At 32.8% G+C, this 24,534-nt stretch overlaps 1 protein-coding gene across 3 annotated transcripts in view; it reads right to left on the bottom strand.

Moving 5' to 3' along the window:
• LOC105197967 (WD repeat-containing protein 81) overlaps positions 1-24,534 on the bottom strand; it is a 190,097-nt gene that overhangs the window by 75,554 nt on the left and 90,009 nt on the right. For all 3 annotated transcript variants that reach the window (XM_039459434.1, XM_039459433.1, XM_039459435.1), the window contains one exon: positions 20,703-20,848. In XM_039459434.1, coding sequence (XP_039315368.1) covers positions 20,703-20,848 — 146 coding nt within the window. The remainder of the gene's footprint in view (positions 1-20,702; positions 20,849-24,534) is intronic.

Consider the following 24,534-nt stretch of genomic DNA (forward strand, 5'->3'; position numbering starts at 1 on the left):
GTACATAATTGCAGTGGTCCTGAAATCTAAATCTATCGTCTAGCATTATACCTAAATATTTCATGGTTGATACCCGTTCTATTTCAATTCCATCCAGACACTTCACGACAGTAATATTTCTTAATTCTTTTTTAATACTTCTAACTATCATATAATTTGTTTTATCTGTGTTCATTTTTAACTTATTTATATTCATCCAATGTTCGATTACATTAAAAGCCATATTCATTTTTATCTCTATAACCGCACTACTTTCTCCACTTACATATATAAGCGTGTCATCTGCAAACATTGTTATACTTATTGCACCCTTCTGGACAGACTTTAATTACATCATTTATATATAATATAAATAGCAAAGGTTCTAGTACTGAATCTTGTGGCACTCCATATTCTGTAGGCAATAATTCAGACCATATTTGATTGAATCGTACCTGTTGTTTCCTATTATTTAAGTATGATTTGAACCACTCTAAGGTCATTCTTCTAATTCCGTATTGATACATTTTTTCTAACTATCTCTCTCTATCTATTGTTTCAAACGCTCTCTTAAGATCCATGAAGATAACTCTCACCATTTTTCCCTCGCTCACTATTAATTTCCATTCGTCTATGACGGATTGAATCGCTGTTTCACACGAATAATATTTTCTAAATCCCACCTGATGTTCTGTTATAATACCGTTTGTTTTCAAATATGTTTCAAGTTGTTCTTTTACTACTATTTCTAGGACTTTTTCATATATTGATAACATATTAATAGGCCTATATTTGCTCGCTTTTTTGGCTTTATCTATCTTTAGGATCGGTATTATAGTAGAGGTTTTCCAACCTTCCGGACAGTGACCTTCTCTTAAAGAATCATTTATTACAATCGCAAATTCTTCTTTTATTACGGAAAAAGCTACCTTCAATATATCACTAGTTATTCCCTCTTCCGTACCTTTCTTTTTTGGTAATCCCATAACTATTTCTTCTAGCTGCTCTAGTGTAACAACCTCAAAACTTTCCATAATTCCTTTGTTCTCGATAGTATAAATAGTTTTCTTATTTATATTCATCCCAAATTCAATTATATCACTGCCAGAACTATCTACCTTTATAGAGTTTACTATACTATTAATACTTTGTATATAATATAAATTAAATTTATCGGCTATATTGCACTCTTCGGTATTGCCTAAGATCTCAAAATCTATATTTCCTATTTCCTTTATACCTACTGGCTCGCCTCTAATTACTTCTTTCAATGTTTTCCACATAGTCGTAGGATTTTCTTTATTAAGATCTATCATACTTTCGTAATATTCTTTCTTTTTTTCCCTGATTAATTTTACTACTCCATTTCTTTCAATTTTATACTGTGACCAATTTTGTTTGGTATTGTCATACAATGCTTTCCTATATGCCTTATCCCTCCTATCCGCAGCCTCTTTTATCTCATCTGAGAACCATTTTTTCCCCTCCCATACTTTTGGAATTCTAAATTTTTTCTTCGGTGCCATTAAATCTAACGCATCTACTATTAACAAATTTTTTCGCTCTCTCACTCACATCCATACATTCACATTGCCATCCCTGACTTTTCTGTAATTTATTTTTTACTAAAATAACAAATTCATCTTCATCGAACTCTTTATAATTTCTAACGCTAAATTCTCTGTATTTACTTTTATTTTTACTCACACTTAACTCTACTTTTAGCCACGCTTGGTCCGTAATCTTAGGTTCAAGAATTACTTGTACTATTTTATTATTATTAGAGAAAATTAAATCTATAATTGTCTGACTGTCTTTCGTAACTCTCGTCGGTTCGTTCACATACTGTTTCATGCCCAAGCTTAACATTGTCTCTTGTAATTTCTTTGCATAAAACGAGTCCGTCATAAGGTCTATATTAAAATCTCCTATAACCATGCATTCTCCCTTTATTACTAACTCTTCTACTATATCCTCAAAAAATCTCATGAAATCCCCGTGCGATGCGCTTGGTGAGTGACATGTTACCATTATAACTCTTTTATAAAGTTTTTCTTTCATTTCTATCGCAGCACACCAGCAATTTGATTCTAACTTTTTTATTAATACTACTTCATATCTAATATCGTCTCTTATATACATAATAACTCCCCCTGTGTTCCTATTTTCGGCATCGCATCTAACTACAGTGTAACCCGGCACATTTGTCTTCTATATCACTAATCAGCCTGGTCTCCGTCATCGCTACCACTACAGAATTTATCTTCTTCATAACCTGATGCTGCAGTTCGTCTATGTGCGCTGGTAAGCTCTGCGCATTTGTATACATAATTATTTCTTCTTTCTTTAGTAGTTGCTATTTTGTATCTTCCCAACCTGCTCTCCTCTTCTCTTCCTGTAACGCCCTCTTAAAAGTTGGACATTCTCGACTGATGGCTTTATGTTCGTCATTTATTTTTAGATTGTATGTTCTATTTTTGAACATACAATTAACACATTGCTCTCCGTCGCTGTGCAAACACGCAAGTTATGATTCCCTGCGCATTTGCAGCATGTTTCTTCTCTCGTACAATTTTTAGCAATGTGGAAGTACCCCCAGTATTTAAAACATCTTTTGACACTGATGTGATTAAATACAGGACATTTCTTCCATCCTATATTTAATTTTGATTTCTTCAATATCAGCTTGTGCGTTTCTTCATCTACTTCCATTATTATCAAGAGGCGCGGTCGCGTCTCGTGCCAATTAAAAAAAAAAAAAAAGCGAGAAAGACCGAAGCCTCTTTTACGCGAGTCAGCGAGTTCAAGCATAACGAGATTATTAGATCTCAGCAACGGCTGAACCGATCAAGTTCAAAGTCATCTCATTCGATAGCTTGGGAAAAATTGCATATATAAAAGTGTTTTTATTTTTTCTCTCCGTGCCGTACAAGCGGAGATATCGCGATGCAAATTCTAATCTCTACATTTTTCTGTAAGATACGTCTCCTTGGTCGTCGCCTTCAGGAGGAATTCTCCCTTTCACATTTTCGACACAGTGTGGCGCTCGCTACTACACTATCAGCATCTATGCGGTCACGTGATGCACCATGTGATGTGCAACACGTGACCGCGATCATGATTACGCGTATGACAGGTTTCCTAACCTGTAACCTGAATCGTCAATAATATCTCGGTTTGCGGGGCAAACGACACATTTTTCTGCCGAATTCTTTCGCGTGGTGCAAAAATGCGTTGAATAAGCCTATTATTAATGAATATGTGCAGTTAAAAATATATATTTTGCATTAACTAGAGTCAATATTATTATATATTATACTCCTACGAGTGCTACGTATAAAATTTTTCGAGTGTCATAAGAAGATATGATTTACAAAGTGCACATGAATATGGTAATGAAACGAGGTTAATTAGATCGGATGCACCTTATTAAATCTATTTTTATCTTGCTATCTTTCTCCAATGCATATTTACCTTTCTCAGCAAAAATGTAGTTTGCTTTCTCGGGTCTGCCTCTAAGTCATGCTTTTTTAATTCTAGCCTTAATGTAAATGTATATTTTTAATGAATTGACGTTTGAAACAAGTATCAAATAATTGAATAAAGATATAAAAATGATTCCAATGCCTGGTGTACGTGTAATTTTACAAGTTGAGTCTTAGAGGCCTCAACGCTGCGTGTACTTTCTGGTTTCAGAAATTTGTAATTGGATTAATTAATAAGTAAGGTAAGTACATTTTGAATCCTGTTTATTAAAAAAGTTAATAAAGTAAGTGTAACTTTTACAATGTATATAGAGTTTACTAAAAACTAGTTAAAATAATACATGATATTAAATATGCTCGCTGTGTTACAAAATGAATTATCTTTTATAAGAAAAAATATCTTTTATAAGACGCTCAGAAATATTATTAAATATCAGGTAACAGCGAGATTAACACATATTAGTTATTTACAATTAACATTTATTTTGTAACACAGCGAGCATATTTAATATCATGTATTATTTTAACCAGTTTAGTGAACTCAATATATATATTGTAAGAGCTACACTTAACTTTATTAACTTTAATAAACAGGATTCAAAATGTACTTACCATACTTATTAATTAATCTAGTTACAAATTTCTAAAACCAGAGAGAATACGCAGCGTTGAGACCTCTGAGACTCAACTTGTAAAATTACACATATTTTTATATCTTTATTCAATCATTTGACACTTGTTTCAAACATCAATTCATTCAAAATATACATTTACATTATGCTAGAGTTAAAAAAGTATGACTTAGAGGTAGACCTGAGAAAAAGCAAACCACATTTTTGGTGGAAAAAATATGCATTGGAGAAAGATAGAAAGATAAAAATAAATTTAATAAGGCTCATGCAATCTAATTAGCTATGTTTCATTATCATATTCATATGCACTTTGTCAATCATATCTTATGACACTTGAAAAATTTTATACGTAGCATTCGTAGGAGTATAATATAATATTGACTCTAGTTAATGCAAAATATATATTTGTAACTGCATATATTTATTAATAATACACTTATTCAACACGTTTTTGTACGAGACAAACGAATTCGGCTGAAAAAAGTGCATAATATATAATCTTGTCTATACAAGAGACATATTATTTATTGTGGATGGGAGTTGAGGTTAATTATATTCACGTAAGCAGTTTTTGATTTGCTTGGTGTATATATATATATACACATATTATATATATATATATATATGTATGTATGTATGTATGTATATATTGCGTGCGTGCGTGCGTGTGCGTGCGTGCGTGTGTGTGTGTGTGTGTGTGTGTGTGTGTGTGTGTGTGTGTGTGTGTGTACGTGTGTGTGTGTACACACACACATTATAATCTTACTTGTAGGTAGAAATCATGACATCGCAAAAAATAAATATATTGCTTAACACTATAAAAACGCGTGATATCATTACAAAATTACCTTTTCAAAAAAAGGTAAAAAAAAGGTGCCAATTTATGTGTGTGCGCGCGCACCTTATCTATAATTTTTTTTAAAAACTCAAGTGGTACTATTTTTTAATTCAACCTAAATGTATTTTTTCCAAAAAATGTATGAAATCTTTAAATTGCGCCAATTATAAAGAGAATATATTGCTGTTTGAAATAACTGTTGTACTACTTTTAACGAATAAAATGCAAGTGATAGTATATTTATTTTTTAAGTAAAACCCAAGTAGCGGTATCTTTAATTCTTTTTTAAATAAAATTCAAGTGATACTGTGTCTGTGTATTTTTATTGAAACATTTTTCTGTTCTAACCTAAGTGGATGTACTTAATTTTAAAAAGTTTCAATGAAATATGTAACATTTAATCTCAAAGAATTAAACAGAAATGAGAATGTTTTATTATAATAAAAAATTTTTAAACTAGAAAAATTGGCGCTGCTGTTTTACAACATTTTATTTAGATTATAGTTAGACATTTAGCAGCGCCAATTTTTTGTAGTTTAAAAATTTTTTATTTTAATAAAACATTCTCATTTCTGTTTAATTCTTTGAGATTAAATGTTACATATTTCATTGAAACTTTTTTAAATTAAGTACATCCACTTAGGTTAGAACAGAAAAATGTTTCAATAAAAATACACAGACACAGTATCACTTGAATTTTATTTAAAAAAGAATTAAAGATACCGCTACTTGGGTTTTACTTAAAAAATAAATATACTATCACTTGCATTTTATTCGTTAAAAGTAGTACAACAGTTATTTCAAACAGCAATATATTCTCTTTATAATTGGCGCAATTTAAAGATTTCATACATTTTTTGGAAAAAATACATTTAGGTTGAATTAAAAAATAGTACCACTTGAGTTTTTAAAAAAAATTATAGATAAGGTGCGCGCGCACACACATAAATTGGCACCTTTTTTTTACCTTTTTTGAAAAGGTAATTTTGTAATGTTAATCCTTCTTCATTTTCTCTTCTTTGATTGTTACTCTTTTCTTTAACCATTCTCTTCACAATTCGCATATTTACTATATCTATTTTATTCTGCTTTTTAATTGTATTTATAAGTTCATTATCATCTAAGTTCATCTCTTCTAAATTTTTGTTAATAATTTTTACTTTTGGTTTCGATTGAGACGACTCGAACACTTTATAATTCTCTCCCAGATTAGCTTGTACTGTCTCTTTCAACCTTTTCATCTCTTCTCCAGTTTCACAACCCGTAACTACTACTCCTTTGCTTCCTTTCTTTAATTTCGTTACTCCCATTGCCATATTTTTTATATCTACCTTCTCTTTTATTACTTTTTTCGTGTCTTCACTCTCCTATTGCAATTTTGGTTTAACTATTATAACGTTTTCTTTCTTCTTTTCTTTAACCGCTTCACTGTAGCTTCTCTGTCGTCCTTCCTTTGAGCCATATGCTGTTCCCTGTATCATTTTCTTCAAGTTTTCCAGTTCTTGCTTGATATTTCCTAATTCTTCTTGAACTACTTCTTCAAACATTATTTTAATTTCATTTTTACGTACCGCCTCATCTTTTATTTTTTTTACAGCTCTTATAATTCAATCTATTTTTAAGTCAATGCCTGACCCTTTACTTCCACTGCTCATTGTGACCGCTCCTGTAGACCCTACAGATTTTGTCGATGATGTCCTATCTCTTCCTGTCGGTGTCGGTACTTTCTCAATATCGATGAGAAATTCCTCAAATGGACCTTTAAACGGCACGTACTCTTGGTTTCTGTCGAGAATTCTATGCTTATTTACACATCCTGGATGGTAAAAAAGCTTTGGGCAAGTTTTACATTTAACAACTTTGCTCTTAATTGCCTTCCTACATGCCGAGCATCGGTATTCTGCATATTCTTCGTCCATGCTGATAATTACCGGCCGAAACCGTTAATATCAGCATAAGCGATCCGTCACCTGTGATCCACTTAGACACGTCAGCACTATTGTGTCCACGTATAATGTCTACTGTCTTGAAACTTCGATGTCCCAAACAATAAGTTCACTGCTCACATTCATAGATCGCCATATCCCGGCTAGATAACTTTCACAGCTATCCCCGGTCTATGGCGGCGCAAGTCAATCAACTTATTTTATGTTTTTCCTCATTTTAAACTACTCAAAAGTTATTACATTTACGGAGCGATTCTTGACACGTCTTCTCCTCGCGAGAGAGGGAGAGAGAGAGAGAGAGGGGGAGAAAGAGAGAGAGAGGGGGGGAGAAAGAGAGAGAGAGAGAGAGAGAGAGAGAGAGAGAGGGAGAGAGAGAGAAAGAGAAAGAGCGAAAAAGGTTTGGAGTCATTAAATACTACAAAAGCGACAAATGTCAAGAACTCGTCCAGAACAAAATGGTACTTTATTCTTGTAGCGCACTGCCAGCTCGCGGTTTAAAAATTATTAAAAAAATGGTTAGAGGCAAGAACTCTTGACGAAACTATAGAAAGCTCTCGAACTATTGGTGAACTATTGAAAAATACCAAGATCTCGTTCAGAACTCTCAACAAGATAGTACTTTACTTTTGCAGTGCGGTGCCAACTCGCGGTTTAAAAATTAGTAAAAAAATGGTTAGAGACAAGAATTCTTGACAAAACCTATAGAAAACTTTAGAACTATTGCGGAACTATCAAAAAATGCCAAGTACTCGTTCAAAACTCTCAACAAGATGGTACTTTACTATTGCAGTGGGGTGCCATCTCGCAGTTTAAAAATTAGTAAAAAAGTGGTTAGAGGCAAGGACTCCTGACGAAACTATAGAAAGCTCTAGAATTATTGGTGAACTATCGAAAAATACCAAGAACTCGTCCAGAACTCTCAACAAGATGATACTTTACTCTTGCACTGCGGTGCCAGCTCGCGGTTTAAAAATTAGTAAAAAAATGGTTAGAGACGAGAATTCTTGACAAAATTTATAGAAAGCTTTAGAACTATTGCGAAACTATCGAAAAATGCCAAGAACTCGTACAAAACTCTCAACAAGATGGTACTTTACTATTGCAGTGGGGTGCCATCTCGCAGTTTAAAAATTAGTAAAAAAGTGATTAGAGGCGAGGACTCCTGACGAAACTATAGAAAGCTCTAGAATTATTGGTGAACTATCGAAAAATACCAAGAACTCGTCCAGAACTCTCAACAAGATGATACTTTACTCTTGCACTGCGGTGCCAGCTCGCGGTTTAAAAATTAGTAAAAAAATGGTTAGAGACGAGAATTCTTGACAAAATCTATAGAAAGCTTTAGAACTATTGCGAAACTATCGAAAAATGCCAAGAACTCGTTCACAACTCTCAACAAGGTGGTATTTTACTCTTGTAATGCGGTGGCAGCGCGCGGGTTTAAAAATTGTTTAAATATATATATATATATATATATATATATATATATATATCAAAACTGTTAATATAACCTATTGAGAACTCTAGAACTCTTCGAGAGCTATAGAATTCCATAGTCAAAAACAATTTTTTCGAAATTTGAGGTGTGGACAAAAAAATTAAAAAATTTTTTAAAAATATTTAATGATCAGAACTATAGTTTAAATTTATTAGGAACTCTAGAACTCTTCGAAAACTATAGAATTCCATTGTCAAAATCAATTTTTTCGAAACTTGAGGTGCCACGCAAAGTTGGCACCTCATATCTTCAAATTATCATTTTTTAATGTTATTTCGGCGGAACTATTATTAAAAAACTATCAGAAACTCTAGAACTATTAAAGGTGCAAATAGAACTTGCATAAAAACTTGCGGTGCAGAAAAATAAGGTGCTAACTTCATTAATGACGGCGCCGCGGCGTCATTAACGTCTCAAAAATTAATAATTTACTAAGCGTTCATAAAAATTTAAATTTAAATGGATTAACTACCTTGCTTGTAGACAATCGCAGTGCGATATAATGGCTGGTTTAGTTAATAATTCTCACAAGGAGTGAGCAAGAACTGTAAAATGCCAAATAAGATGAGTCATAGCTCCTTCAAAAAGAGGGAACAAGTATATTAAAAGAGTAAAAGGGTTAGCGTAAATGAACTTTACTTTTTAAGAAAATTGCAATTAAAGTTTAACATTGGGACGTTTGTACGTTAAGTACTAAAATTTTGAACCACTAACCAAGAGAGCGTCGTGACTGAGAACGCTAAATGCTAGCGTTACATTTTCCTCCCCGCGGCGGTGCGGGTTCGAATCTCCACAGCATCAAATTTTTTTTTAAGTCTTGCTATTATATTTTATAATTGCATCATCTTTATTATTTTTCAAATTAATTAATAATAATGTATTTGCATATAATAATAAAATTAAGCAATTTTTTATTAATAAAAAATGAATAAAAATATTTAATAAATTATTTATTATACAATAAAATTATTTAGAAAAGTAAATAATTAAGTTTTAACGAGCAGATTTATTCCAAAAAATAATACACTTTAAAAATTTCTACAATATCATAAATTATAAAACGTTATAAATTATAAGAAGATATAAATAATAAGATGTTATAAATTAAAGTATATTATTTTTCGAAACAAATCTGCTTGTTAAGGCCTAATTATTTACCTTTATAATTAATTTATTATAATAAATAATTTAAATATTTTCATTAATTTTTTATTAATAAAAAACTGCTTAATTTTATTATTATATGTAAGTATATTATTATCAAATAATTTAAAAAATAATAAAGATAATGCAATTGTAAAATATACTAGCAAAAGATATGAAAAAAAAAAAAATAAATAAATAAATAAATAAAAAAAATGATATTGCGGAAATTTGAATTCGGTCCGCCACGGAGGGAAAAATGTACCGCTAGCACTTAGCCTTCTCAACCACGGTCTCTTAAATAGTAGTTCAAGATTCTAGTATTTAACGTAAAACGTTCCAATATTAAACTTTAATTGCAATTTTCTTAAAAAGTAAAGCCCATTCGCGCTAACCCTTTTACACTTTTAATATACTTGTTCACTTCTTTCAAATAAGCTATGATTCATTTCATTTGGCATTTTACAGTTCTTGCCCACTCCTTGTCAGAGAACTAAACACATTGACATTGATGCACATTATATTTAAAACTTAGTTGATCAAACATTAATTAACCTAGAATATGTACCAACAAAAATTAATATTGCAGATGGATTTATAAAACCGTTAACTTAAGATAAATTCGTAAGATGTACAACTAATCTGCAAATAATGTAATATTAAACACGTAGAATATTAAAATTTATTATTACTTTCAGTAAAAAAGATTATTAATTTTTACTTTTATGCATAACTTTATATTAGAATATCTATGTTATGTTTTTTTTAACTCTTAAAAGAAAGATCTGTTACAATTTTTAAATTGAAGAGGAGTGTTAAAGTTATCAATTTTAGAACATCTCAGAGTGGCGCTATTGTAGCTGTTCTACACCTTTTATATGTATATGTACTTTGTTCTCTCTCTCTTTTGCTATACACTTTATAATAAAGGATTGAGCTATAAAGAATCCACTGTAAAATGTAAGTGATTGACAAACCTGGCCCTTATATAAGATAAAATTTTAATAGGATGAACATAACAAATGTGAAAAAGAAAGGAAGGAAATTATGGAACAGATAGGTAAGGAATTAAGAGCAATGAAGGAAAAAAGAAAGGCGATAAGGGATTACGTGGAGAAATTCAAGGTAAAAAAAAGATGTGGAAGGAGAGAAGTTGGAAGAAAGATTAAAAGTTTTAGAGAGGGACGACAGGAAAGAGGAAGAGGCAGGGTCGAGTGAATTAAGAGGTAATAGAAGCGTATATAGCAAAGCGAATAGAATATCAGCGTATAATAAGGCTAGTTCAAGGCTAAGTGTTAGGGAGGTAGATAAAATAAAGAGATGGATGTCCAAAAAAGACAGGGAAAAGAGGCGATGTAATATAGTGATAAGAGGGATAGAGGCAACAAAGGAAATGGAAGGAGATAAAAATAAAGGATGCACTTGGATAAGAGAATTAATTAAAGATAAAATAGGAGTAGAATGAAAGATAAAAGAATGCAGACTAAGCGATAGGGTAATTGTGGTAAAATTAAGTAATAGTAAACACAAGAAATTGTAAGAAATAAATATAAATTGAAAGGGTAAACACATATATACGAGGTGTGTTCAAAAAGTATCGCGAATTTTGTGTTTTTTCAAAAATTATTTATTTATTCATGAATATCTATTTTGTCCCCTTCAAAGTAATCCCCATGAGATATTATACACTTGTGCCAACGGTTTTTCCAATCTTCGAAGCACTTCAAAAAATCATTTTTTTTTATCTTGTTCAGCTCCTCCTTCGATGCCGTCTTTATCTCGTCAAGCGTAGCGTAACGTTGTCCTTTCATGGGCCTCTTCAGTTTAGGGAACAAGAAAAAGTCACAGGGGGCCAGATCTGGGGAATACGGTGGCTGCGGCATCATTAGTATGTTGTTTTTGGCCAAAAAGTCGCGCACAAGCAACGATGTGTGAGCAGGGGCGTTATCGTGGTGCAAAAGCCAATTTTTGTTCTTCCACAAATCCGGGCGTTTCTGGCGGATTGCTTCGCGCAAATTGCGCATAACTTGCAGGTAATATTCCTTATTGACCGTTCTACCCTGTGGCAAGAACTCATGATGCACCACGCCCCTGCAATCGAAGAAAACTGTCAGCAAAACTTTCACATTCGACCGAACTTGGCGCGCTTTTTTCGGTCTTGGTTCGTGCGGCAGCTTCCATTGAGATGATTGAGCTTTGGTTTCCACGTCATAACCATAAACCCACGATTCGTCACCAGTTATGACCCTCTGGAGCAAATTTGGGTCGTCGCGGACAGAGTCCAACATCTCATTAGCAATGTTCATGCGATGCTGTTTTTGGTCGCAATTGAGCAATTTTGGTACGAATTTCGCGGCGACCCGTCTCATGCCCAAATCATTGATAAAAATCGAATGGCACGAGCCAATCGATATGTTTAGGTCCTCAGCAACTTCTCTAACGGTGATTCGACGATTGGCCAATACCATTTTCTCCACTTCATTAATTTTTTCGTCTGTTGTTGAAGTGCTCGGGCGTCCGGCACGCTCTTCGTCGTTCACATCTTCTCGGCCTTCTGAGAACATTTTGTACCACCGATAAACGTTGCTTCGGTCCAAGGTAGCTTCTCCGTATGCCACAGTCAACATTCGGAATGCATCCGCGCACTTAATTTCGTTTTTCACACAAAATTTGATACAGGTTCTTTGATCCATTTTTTTGAATAGGTAAAAATCGAAGACGATCCAAAACACGTGCAAGCAAAGCAGCTGTCAACAATTAAGTGAACATTCAAAATGGCCGAGCTTGTCGGCATAAGTGAGAGACATGAGTACCAACATAACGCCACAAAAAGATCGAAATTCGAATATACGTAACCCGCGAAAATTCAAAATTCGCGATACTTTTTGAACACACCTCGTATATATATATATAGAGAGAGAGAGAGAGAGAACGATCTAAGTTGGGAAGAATGGAAAGTGCAGGAAAAGATGCACAGATGGATAAAAGAGCAAAAAAAAAGGTGTAGAAGTAAAGGCAGGAAAGGATGCACAGATGGATAAAAGAGCAAAAAAAAGGTGTAGAAGTAAAGGCAGGAACAGGTAGGGTTAAAATAAAAAGGGTATGGAAAATGTGGACAGAAATAGCTAGAATTAGAAAGAAAGGAAGAAAAAAGAAGAAAAGAAGCTAGAAAAGAAAAGGGAAGAGTAAAATTTAGATGAGAGTAACAAAAAAGAGAAAAATCAGGATTCTAAGTAAACCGGAAAGTAGATGAGGGAAGTAGAGAAGAAGTAGGAGGAAAGAAAGAAGAAATAATATAAAGTAAAAATAGGTACATATTTTAGAATGTAGCAAAAATAAATAGCAAGGATAGGGAATTTTGGAGATATGTAAAAAGATATGATGTTATAAGTATGTGTGAAACATAGGTAGAAAAAGTAGGATGAAAAAAAATCAAAGAAAAATTGCTAGGAACACACAAATGGGTGTGCAGTTTCGCAAAAAAAGAGAGGAAGAAAAGGAGGATAAGAGGAGGTTTTATAATAGGTGTAAAGAAAGAAGAAATAGGACAGGAAAGTAAATTAAAAATATTAAAGAGGAGATGGTAATGAAAAAAGTAAGAAAAGAGAGGGAGAGAGTGAGAATTGTATCAATGTACGGTGTACAAAAAGGAAAGGATCTAAGAGAGAAACTGGAAAAATTTATAGGAGAGAAAGAGGAAGAAAATTGACAATAGAAGATTTCAATATAAGAATAGGAAAATTAGGTGGGAGAGATATAAGAGAAGGAGAAATAGTGAGGTACAGCAAGGACAAGGTGATAGGAAATGGTGATAAGAAATTTGATAGAATAGATAGTGGAAAAAGGATAGTATATTTTGAACGAGGCAATAGAAGGAGATTAGGAAGGAGAATTTACTTATGTAAGTGCAAGATAATGTTCGATTATTGATTATATTATTGTAAATGAAAATGTACGCAGTATGATTTGTAAGTTTATAATAGGGGACAGGGTGGATTCAGATCACTTGCCGCTGGAGATGGAAATCATCAAGGAAGAAGGAAGAGATCGAAAAAAAAGGAGGAAGAAGAAGAAAAAAAAATAATAGTATGAGACGAAGAAGAGAGGTATATGGAGAAATAACGGAGAAACTGTGTGAAACGGAAAAAATGGAAGAAATGAAGGATGATACAATCAAGGAAAAATGGGAAAAGATAAAGAAAATAGTACACAAAGCCATGATAAGGAAGAAAATAGGAAAGAAGATAAAAGTGAAGCTAGAAGACAGGGATTGGTGGGACAGAAACTGCACAAAAAAAGAGAAAGATACAAAGGATATACAAGAAATGGCAGAAAAAAAATAGGAAGAGAGGATTATATCAAAAAGAATAAAATTTTAAGAAACTGTTGAAAAAAAACAAAAAGAAAAAAAGGAAGAAAAAGAAGAATTGAGAGGAATAAAGAGTGAGGTAGAGGTATGGAAATATATAAACAAAAAAAGATAAAAGAGCAAGAATTGTAAATAAGATAAGGAAAAAGATATAGAGGAAGTATTTCAAGAACTTGTTGGAAAGTTTGGAGAAAGAAGAGAGGATAGAGGATGAAGAGAAAGAAAAAAGACTTGGGCGTAAGCCTGTCTGGAACAGCCGCCGGTGCAGATTTGATTAAGGAAGAACAGAGAGAAAAAGAAATACAAGAAGCGGAGGTAAAGAAGGCACTGAATAAAATGAAAAAGAAGAAGGCTGCAAGAATTGACGGAATACCAATGAAGGTATGAAAATACGCAGGAAAGAATCTATAAAAAGGATGGAAAACCTGATAAAACAAATATGAAAGACAGGTACAATACCGAAAGATTGAAAGAAGGACATCGTGGTGCCTCTGTACAAAAGAGAAGATAAGAAAAAAGTAGGCAACTACAGAGGAATATCCATGCTGTGCACAGCAGACAAGATATGTGCAAAGGTAATTAGAAATAGGTAATTAGAATGATAATGGAAATAGTAAGGAACATGTTAAAGAATTATGCGGAAAAAGAAATATAGTTGCAAAAAAAGTATAGGGATTAGGTAAGAGAATATGTAAAAATAATTTTAAAAAAAGATAGATATTATTCAAGTACTTAGTTCAAAGCGTAATGGCATATGGAGTAGAATTATGGCGATGGAAAGAAAAAAAAAATTTAGAAGAGGTAATAATGGATTATGTGAGATGGACTTTCGGCTTAGAATTCTGCACACAGAAATATATTATAACAAGGGAATTAGTGATGGATAAATTAAGAGTAAGATAAGGAATAAAAGCTAGGAGATACAAGAATAGAATCAAAGAAGGAAGGGCAGAGGATATAGTTAAAGAATGTTGGTAGGAGAAAGAACAATATGATTGAAAAGACGAATACGGCAAGAAAAGAGAGAGGTATTATAATAGGAATGAGTGGGAAAAAGAAGTTAGTGAAGTAAGAGAGATTAAAGAAGATTTAGATGCAGAATTAATAAAAAGAAATAAAAATAAATGAATTAGCTCATAAAATAAAAATAAAAATATGTATTCTTGAAAGTTCTGTATTTCAAAATTCAAAATGGCGGATCCAATATGGCAGATAAAAAAACCAAAAATTTAGTTAAAGTTTCGTAAAAAGTGGTAATATGGGATTTTTGAAATCACTAAAACTAATATCAGATTTATGATATCAGATTATAAAAAATGTTGCAAAAATGCTATAAAAAATGTTTTACTAACCGAACAAGTTTTACATATTTATGTTTTTAAGTTCAGCGACGTCGAAAACATGGATACAAATCCAAACAAATCTGATATTCTGATTTTTTTTCAATTGTTTATTAAAATTGGAAATATTAAATCCAATATAACAAATCTAAAGTAAGAAAAATACATAGTTGACTTAAGGAAAATTGATGGTTTACTATAAAAAGAGTTTATTTAAAGAAACGTTCAATCGTATTGCTTGTCAAATCTCACTTTCTGCCAAACCCAGAGACATGAAACGAGGACGTGGCGGTTGTTGACTCCGTATTTTTTGTTAAATTTTTAATTTTGTTCTTTGGTTTTTTTATATATTTTACGATTTTTTACAAATCTGTACTGTATAAGCTAGATTGTAAACTGTACTCAAGACAATATACAATATTTATAAAATGTTGCAATAATATTCCAAATTAAAAATGTAAGAAAAATCTAATATATAAACAAGTAGATGAGTAAGGCCAAAGAACGAGTAAAAATTTAGGTTCGTATAAAAAAAAATCATAATTTATTATATCCTTGAACACAAACGTTTCGACTCTACGGAGTCTTCTTCGGTGTGTGCTTTTACATAATTATCACAGTGTTTTTATCGCAAATCCTTCCCGATGGCAGTGTTCTGAACGCAAGTGACGGTATAATTCGATGGAGATCCGGTATATGGTCCATGGTCTAACAACTTCTTTGTTTCGTCGTTTCCCATACACAAAACAAATCGTGTCAAGAGATTCGACCATTTACTTCTCGCTACAACGACTCAAACACATTATTTGATCATCAAAACTTAAAAAAATAATAATAATAAAATAAAAAAAGTAAATACAATAAAAAACATTAGGCACGTTATTATAACTTATCAAAAAGAAAAAAATTTATGTCAAAACTTAGTTTGTCGTTAGAGCCGTTACATGGTCACTTAATTTACAGAATATAACGATCTTTACTGATCGGCGTGACAAGAGACTGACTCAAAGCGAGCATGACTTATGTCTGCCAAGTATTCTACTGTTTACAATAATATTCTCAATTTTAAGCTTTCTAACCGTCGACAGATCTGTTAAAGATCATGCTGTAACAGTTGTTTAGCAGTTCTGTATCCGTTTTTTGATTTAGTCCATTTTTTTGTTCGTTGATATGTATCATTTCAGATATCAATTTCTTAAAATAATTGTTCAAAATCTAGGATCTTGACATTTTCCGAGTCAAAGGAGTGTTTTTGTAATAATCTGTGTTCGCTAATCACGGATAACTTAGATGTTTCGAGTTTTATGTTATTAATGTGTTTTTTGTTTTTGTTTTTTTTGTTTTTAATTTCCTTTTTGTTTGTCTTACGTACGAAGCGTCACAGTCATTACAATTTAATTTATAAACAATGTTGTTACATGCTGTTTTTATGTTCTTATCTTTGTGCACCTTAACAAATTTGTCCAGCTTATTTAAGCATCTAAAACCTAGCAAAACTTCGTTTTTGTTTAGGGACGCAGATATTTTCTCCGTCACATTTTTAATATACGGAAGACCAAAAACTTTTTTCCACGGATGTGTCAGTCTCGTCAATTGGATCGTGAGCTCTGATATTTAATTTTGTGTTAATCAACTTTTTGATTCTCGTGTTGATTATGTTAAAAATTAACTCTAAAAGATAGCAGTTAACAATTAGAGTGTTAATACAAAATTCAAAATTTTTCTTGTGGTATTGGGGATGTGATAGTAAAATTGCCCAATCTACCATACTGTAAATGGTTCCTATTTTTTGGAGTATCAGATGGTGTGAATAGAACAATAAGTATTTTCCTGAGAAGGTGTCTTCATGAAACCAATCTGTATATAAGTTGTTGTTTTCGATTTTGATTAAAGTGTCTAGAAAATTGAGGCTGAAAAAGTGTTTTAAAATAATTTTTTTTATTTTTAGTAGTTTAGCGTGAAAAATAGATGCTTGGGCGGGGGAGGGGCTCCATCCCTCCCCCGCTCTCCGTATTTTTTCTAACCTAATTCAGCCGTCTCAGTCGGTTCACTAATGACGGGGTAGGTGCGGAAGGAGGTGAGCTATAATTTCAAATCTAATATCGCAACGTCAACTAAATATCCTTGGCCAAATTATAACTAAAATAGGGATAGATTGGGCTAGGAAAAATACGGGGAGGGAATGCAAGGGAGCCCCTCCCCCGCCCACGCGTTCTCTGTATAGGTTTTCGACTCAAAACAGTTTTTCTACAATAACGACTAAAGTATTAAAATTAGGTAAAATATGTATATGACCTTTTTTATAAAGCTTATTACTAGCTTGATTTTTTTGTTTGACATATTTTTTCGTAAAATAAATATTTTCTGAAATAAGTAAGAAAAACTGTTTTTTTCTTTCTGTAATGATATTTTTTTAATAAAAAATGAGCATTACTTAAAACCTTTTATATGTCACTCATTGTCAGTGCCTTCCCATTGATAATACGAGGTGTGTTCAAAAAGTAACGGGAATTTTTAAATTTCGCGGGTTTGGAGAGTCCGACAGTCAAATTTTATTTTTGTTTATGTTGGTATACATGCCCCTAAAGTATGCTGAAATGTTGAGCTGTATTCATTGTTTACTTTGTCTGTGGCAGCCGCTAAGGTTACACGTGTTTTTATGAGCTCGGTGATTTTCGTTTCTGAAAAAAAATGGATCAAAGAATTTGTATCAAATTTTGCGTAAAAAATAACATAAAGTGTAACAAAGTGTGTGAAATGTTAACAAAGGCCTATGGTGAGTCTGCTATGAGTAAAACAAGAGTTTACGAGTGGTATAATCGTTTCCAAGATGGCCGTGAAGACGTTGAAGATGACGAACGCCAAGGACGCCCCAGCACATCAAGAACCGATGAAAACGTCGAAAAAGTGAAAGAAATGGTTATGAACAATCGCCGAATCACAATCAGAGAAGTCGCTGATGATGTTGGCATATCAATTGGCTCATGCCATGACATTTTTTCGAATGTTTTGGGTATCAAACGCGTGGCAGCAAAATTTGTTCCAAAGTTGTTGAATTTTGAACAAAAACAGCGGCGAATGGAAGTTGCTCAGGAGTCATTAAATGAAGTCAACGACGATGCACAATTCCTGAAACGTGTTATAACAGGTGACGAAACATGGGTTTACGGATATGACGTCGAAACTAAGGCTCAATCGTCCCAGTGGAAACGAAAAAACGCATCGCTGAAAGAGCTAAAGGCTATCCCAAAGATCGAGTTTGAGAAGTGTTTCGGGGATTGGAAGAAGCGCTGGCATAAGTGCATAATATCTAATGGTGACTATTTTGAAGGCGACAACATTAATGTAGACGAATAAATAAATATTTTTTTCAAAAAACAAAAATTCCCGGTATTTTTTGAACACACCTCGTATATGTCAAAGTCAAGGTCGTCAAAGGCTACTCCCCTAATGTGCACTTTTACCGAATACGCAAATAATAAACGCAATGTGAAATAAAGAAAGTAGTAAACGTAATGCAAAAGAAAATAACAGTGAGCGGATAAACGGCAGACGCTATAACGGACGGAAAACAGACGGACACTTCGCAGAACTATTTACAAAAAATCCGAAGACGGAAACAGACTGCGCTTAGGGCACAGCCTAGCGGCGTCGTACGTGTGCACCAGCGAGATCGCGTTATGTGGCAATCAACCGTGAGGCTAAAAATAGCCTTGCGCTGTTTACGACAGTCGAGCACTTGTAGGCCCAGTGAGCGGTCACAGCGGAAAGGGATGCAAGGTGTGGATCCGTACGGCGGTCTTCGTAGTGCGGCGCGTGGCGATTAATACCATTGATAATTTCCGGCGGGTGGCATGTCCACGCCAAGAGCACTTGATTGAGGCACGGAATTCCCGCACTCTTGGTCGTGGAGCGTTGCCGAGAGCAGGAAACTGAAGCTGGTTTTATGTCAAACAGACAAGATCGCTTGCCGGAGCTCAAGTCGCTTGAGCCCTCGGTACTCAACGGAAAAGGGGGATAGGAGCGGTTATTGACAAGAGTACCCCTCAAAAGCCAAGGCACTTGACTCCTCTTCTAGACCTGAGTAACGTCTCTTAGGCGAAACGGAACAGAAGAGAGCCTTAACTCTCGCGATCGGCCAGTTTATACATATACCCACATCCGAAGAGATCGGAAGCGCTCGGAAAGACGTCAGCTCTTGTCGGCGGCCAGCGTCTCCGCCAATTGAGACCGGATATACGCGGCAAAGTCGGTGTGTGTGTGTGACGTGGTGTCGACGGCCGCGCGAGCGTGTCGATGTATCGAGATCGGCCAAGTACAGCTGTACTGGCCGACGATAATTCGCTCGTACGGAGCATCTATTTAGGCGCTTCGATACAATTGTCGTTTTGTTTTAAAAAAACGCGTTGTGTATTTAACCCTGCGTTGGTGTGGTACCTTAAACTTACGTGCCTGCTGTGGTGGGATGACATACCCTATAGCAAAATATGCTTTGGAAATCCCAACACTTGAGTATATGCATCATAAGTGTACAGTTTTCATTTAAAACAGTGTAGTGTATCGGTAAATTATTGCCAACGTCTATAGCTCAAAGCTAGAGATCAATGCATGAGGTGTATCACATCAAAGCAGGGTTAAACATGGAGATCAGTTTCTTGTCAGGGTTATTATTGTTTGTCCAAGCATCTAAAAACTGTTTCAATTGTACAGTGAAACTGTAATGTTACAAATGTCGGTTTTATGTTGCGTATTAAACTTAGTGGTATTGCCTTCAATGTCTTTAATTACTTCGTGTATTGCTACTTTTTTGTTATTTGTATAAAGCATGCAAAAATTACTTCCCAATTGCAAAAGATTAGTTACTTCATTGTAACTACTTCGGAATAACGGTTTTCGAAAGGTTTATGAACCATTTCTCGTTTGTTTGATTGAGTGGATTAAATTCTCTTCCATTTGAAAACACAATAGATTCTTTGACTCATCTACTTGTTTGAATTGTATACAAGTTAACCAAATTATTGCTAATATAAAAAATAATATTAAAACTGTGAAAAAAATTAAATACAGAATAAACAATTATCGCCACGTTTTCGTTTCGTGACTCCAAATTCGGTCAAGAGCGGGATTTTTAAGCAATACGATTAAAAAAACTTTAATAAATTGTTTTTACATTAACCCGTCAATTTTCTATAAGTCAACTATGTTTTTTTTATAATTTAGATTTGTTATATTCCATCCTTTATTTACAACTTTAATTTAAACAATTAAGAGATATTTTAAGATATCGAATTTGTTTGGATTCGTATTCGTGCTCAACTCTAATTTGTCATTGTTCATTTATTTTTGTAAAAAAAATAATAAAATTTATATAGAAATTTTGAAAAAAATATATAAAAAAATTCAAGAAAAATTTTTGCCAATGAATAGAATTCATTGAACAAGATAATATTTGTTTGACAATATTGACAGTACTTGTAGCCGAAAGTCAAGTCTATCCAGTGATGTAATCTTTCCGAAACATAAAAGCTCTCCAATGCTTCTCTATGTTTTTCAATAAAATCCTCCGGAGAAGTTGCCCATGCTGGAATTTCTAAATCTGGTAAATCCTCGTGAATGGACTGTAAATAAAAAATACTTTAGACATAGAAAAAATGAAAATTAATAGATTCATGCGGATAGATACAGATAAGATTCCTGTGCGTAACCGCGGACAAATGCAGATAGAAATTCCGGCGTGTAGTGTACAAACAGAAACAGACAGAACTTCTGTACGCAATTGCGGACAGATACAGATAAAATGTTATTACGGACAAGATGCAGACAAAAACGGATAAGATCTACTGCAAATGCGGATTTTCTATCCGCATATTTTATTTGCAGATAGAACGGACAGCTTGCAGTTAGAAACCGATAGAAATCCTGTCCGTTTTTGTCTGTAATTTTTACCAGGGTCGCGCTATTATATTACTGTAAACTGATACCTTTTTCATTTACAATAAAACCTCGTTTAACCCTTAAACACACTGATCCCGTAAAATACGTAAACATTTTCGGGGAGACTTTTTCAACTTTGAGAAGTTATAACTTTGGTTTTAATCAACATTTTTCAACAAATTTTTTTTTTCACATGAAAGTTCAGAATCTCAGAAACACGATTGCATAATCGGCTTTGCCGAAAAATGATTTATTGTTAAATTGTAAAAGAAAAACCATTAAGCAAAAATTAGAAATTCAAAAATTCACTTTTCTTTTAAAAAATCATATCTCCGCAAGAAAAAACTTTTAAGAACTTTCAAATACGGCTTTTTAAAGCTAAAGAGTCATACTTTAAAAAAAATTATGGTATTGTCACTCCTTTTAAAAAATATAGTTATATAACAAAAAGAATATGAGGTATTTTTGGGTTTAAAAATCCTTCTTTTAAAAAAATCATATCTTTGCAACAAAAAACTTTTAAGAACTTTACAATACGGCGTTTTAAAGCTAAAGAATCATACTTTCAAAAAAAAAATTATGTCACTGTCATTTCTATTGAAATCATGGAGTAAGAGAATAGGAGACCAAACTCGATAGCGCGCGCGAAGCAAAAATGTTCCTGATTTATGTACCTTATTGGGAGGAAGTACGCTAAACGGAATAACTTCTTACCGATGGTCGCCATCTTTAAAAGCCTCTCACACATGCAAAATGTGATGAATTCACGATCACGCATACATCGCATACACGAGATCATATACGAGATGCCAGTTGTTACTCCGATTTTAAAAGAAAATGTTGAAAAATATCATTTTTATTGCAACATTTTTAACAACAAAGTAATATTAATTGAGAACTAATTGTAAATTGTGTACATCGTGTTACAAGCTGACAATGAGTCCAATAATCGGAAATGGAAAATAGAAGTTGCGTCAAACAAGCGACAGAGAGGTTATATTATAAAAAATTACATAATAATTATGAAATAGTATATTTGATTAGTAATTAATACGAAAACTTACATTTTAGGGATATAATGGAAAGAAATTTCACGGAAATATATCATGCATCAAATGAAATTAAATTTAAATATTTGCAACAGAACTTGAATTTAGTAGAGCTGCCTTCTTCGGATTGGGGATTTTTGACTGGAAACGACAAATTCTTTGGTTTACGAAAGTTGAAAGTGATTTTAGCATAAGAAAAAGAATTGCTATCTTTCCAAATTTACATATTAATATTTATATCGATGATGAGATTATGCCCTTTTCAAGAAATATTAAAGTATCGAGTATTAATAATTTAAATAAAATTTTGAAAACATTATATACTGTTTAATTTATACTTTTTTTAACTGTATATATATATATATGTATATATATATATGTATATATATATGATATATATATATATATATATATATATATATATATATATATACTCCTTGTAATTGTATATATATTTTAAGGATAAAATAAGTGTGCATCCAAGGAAATTAAGGAAATTAAGGATTTTACATCGATAATTAAATTTGACAAGTGAAATGGAATCGACCGAGTCATTAAAGAAAACCAATAATCAATTTCGATTTTTGAAGACTATTTGTTTATTTATTCTGATATCAAACAGTTTAATATAAGGTCTGAGGTTTATATTTCAATTTGTATCGAAGTAACTTGAAGTCTTTATAATTACTTAATGTTGTACGATAAAAGTTTATTTGATATATCTATTCAACTTTTTTTAAATGATAGTACATTTTCATTATAAGAGAATATAAACTTAGTAGTTCATTAAATATCCGTTTCTATGTTCATTTCCTTTTTATTTATCACCATCATATACATTAACAGATGCATAAATTAACATAAACTTATGTAACAACATAAACTTGAGTAACAATATAAACTTAAAAAACATAAAACATTTAGAAATTATGTTTTTTGTTTTTTATAATTTTTATTCGTTTGTTTATTAATTTCATTTTCTGCTTGATTTTTTGGTTTACAAATAAATAAATATTTCAATATTCGGGTAGAAACACTGAACTCTATCAAAATACATGAAAAGTCAAGTTAGAGTAACTATTACAAATGGCGCTCATCCGTAAGAAGTTATTCTTTTCAGCGACCATCCTTCCAAGAGGGAACATAAAATGAGAACGTAATTGAAGTGCTGAGTTTAGCCTCCTATTCTCCTACTCCATGATTGAAACATATATTTACGTAAGAAGACAAATATAAGGTATTTTTGATTAACTCAAGGTGTCTAAAGTTGAAAATTTATGTGTTTGATAATATATTTCGGATCCTACGCAAAAGTTCTCTTTTTCACGGCACTATAGTATTTTATCTTTAGACAGAGTAACATACGCATACGGATCTGTTCGGACGCGTTTTGTCCAGTTTTTTTTTACATAAGATTACTCACAAAAAAGTTTCACTCACACACTATGGATCCCATTGATCTTAACAAAACTTTGCTAGCGTGCCGTCCAAATTCTAGTTGACTAAAAAAGTTGATCAACCATATCAATCAAAAGAGGAGATTTCAAACTTTTTTTACGTCTTGGTCCGATCTCGTATCTCATTCCGTCTTCACATAGTAAGCGTTCGAAACTTCATATGAGGTCTCTCAGACCCACTTATGTGTTTAAGGGTTAAATAACAGTCTAATCCCAGAGTTAATCTACCCGGCAACTTTCCTTCGTGCCCTGGTGTAACCTGAGCTTGTCCGCGCTCGTACAAACACAAGTTGTTATAAGTATAAAGATAGAGTGGTTGGTTCTGTGTGAATTAAGCTAACAATAAGTATTCAATATCGTTTTTGTATCGTTGCTATGTATTACATTATATCATGTCTTGTGTTTGTCTTTATGTCCGTTTGCAAGATCGTACGTTCTGTATACGTTTCGTGCTATTCTCAGAAATGTATTAAATAACTTGAATAAATCAAGAATTCCAACATTAACTTTATCCAATATAATTATAACATCGTCGACGAATAGATCGCAGCTTATAGCAAGTTACAAAAATCATTCCCACACGTTTAAAATTTACATTCCGTGGGATGCACATCTACGTTAATGATACCACTTCACGTTGTGGACAACCATCGTAAAACAACCAATAAGAAATTTTTGTTAATGTAAGCATTAAATTGCTGACCTTTATCGTTTGATTGTATTAACTTTTATTAACTCAATAATTTTTTTACAAATTTTCGTGCATGTTGCAAACTATCACGTATTGATAAGAGGCAAGTGAGCCTGAGACGTACATGTTTAGAAAGTGACTTTTAGTCATAATTATATATTTCAATATCAACA

The sequence above is a fragment of the Solenopsis invicta genome, unplaced genomic scaffold, assembly GCF_016802725.1.
Source record: "Solenopsis invicta isolate M01_SB unplaced genomic scaffold, UNIL_Sinv_3.0 scaffold_38, whole genome shotgun sequence".
In the NCBI taxonomy this organism is placed as follows: domain Eukaryota; kingdom Metazoa; phylum Arthropoda; class Insecta; order Hymenoptera; family Formicidae; genus Solenopsis; species Solenopsis invicta.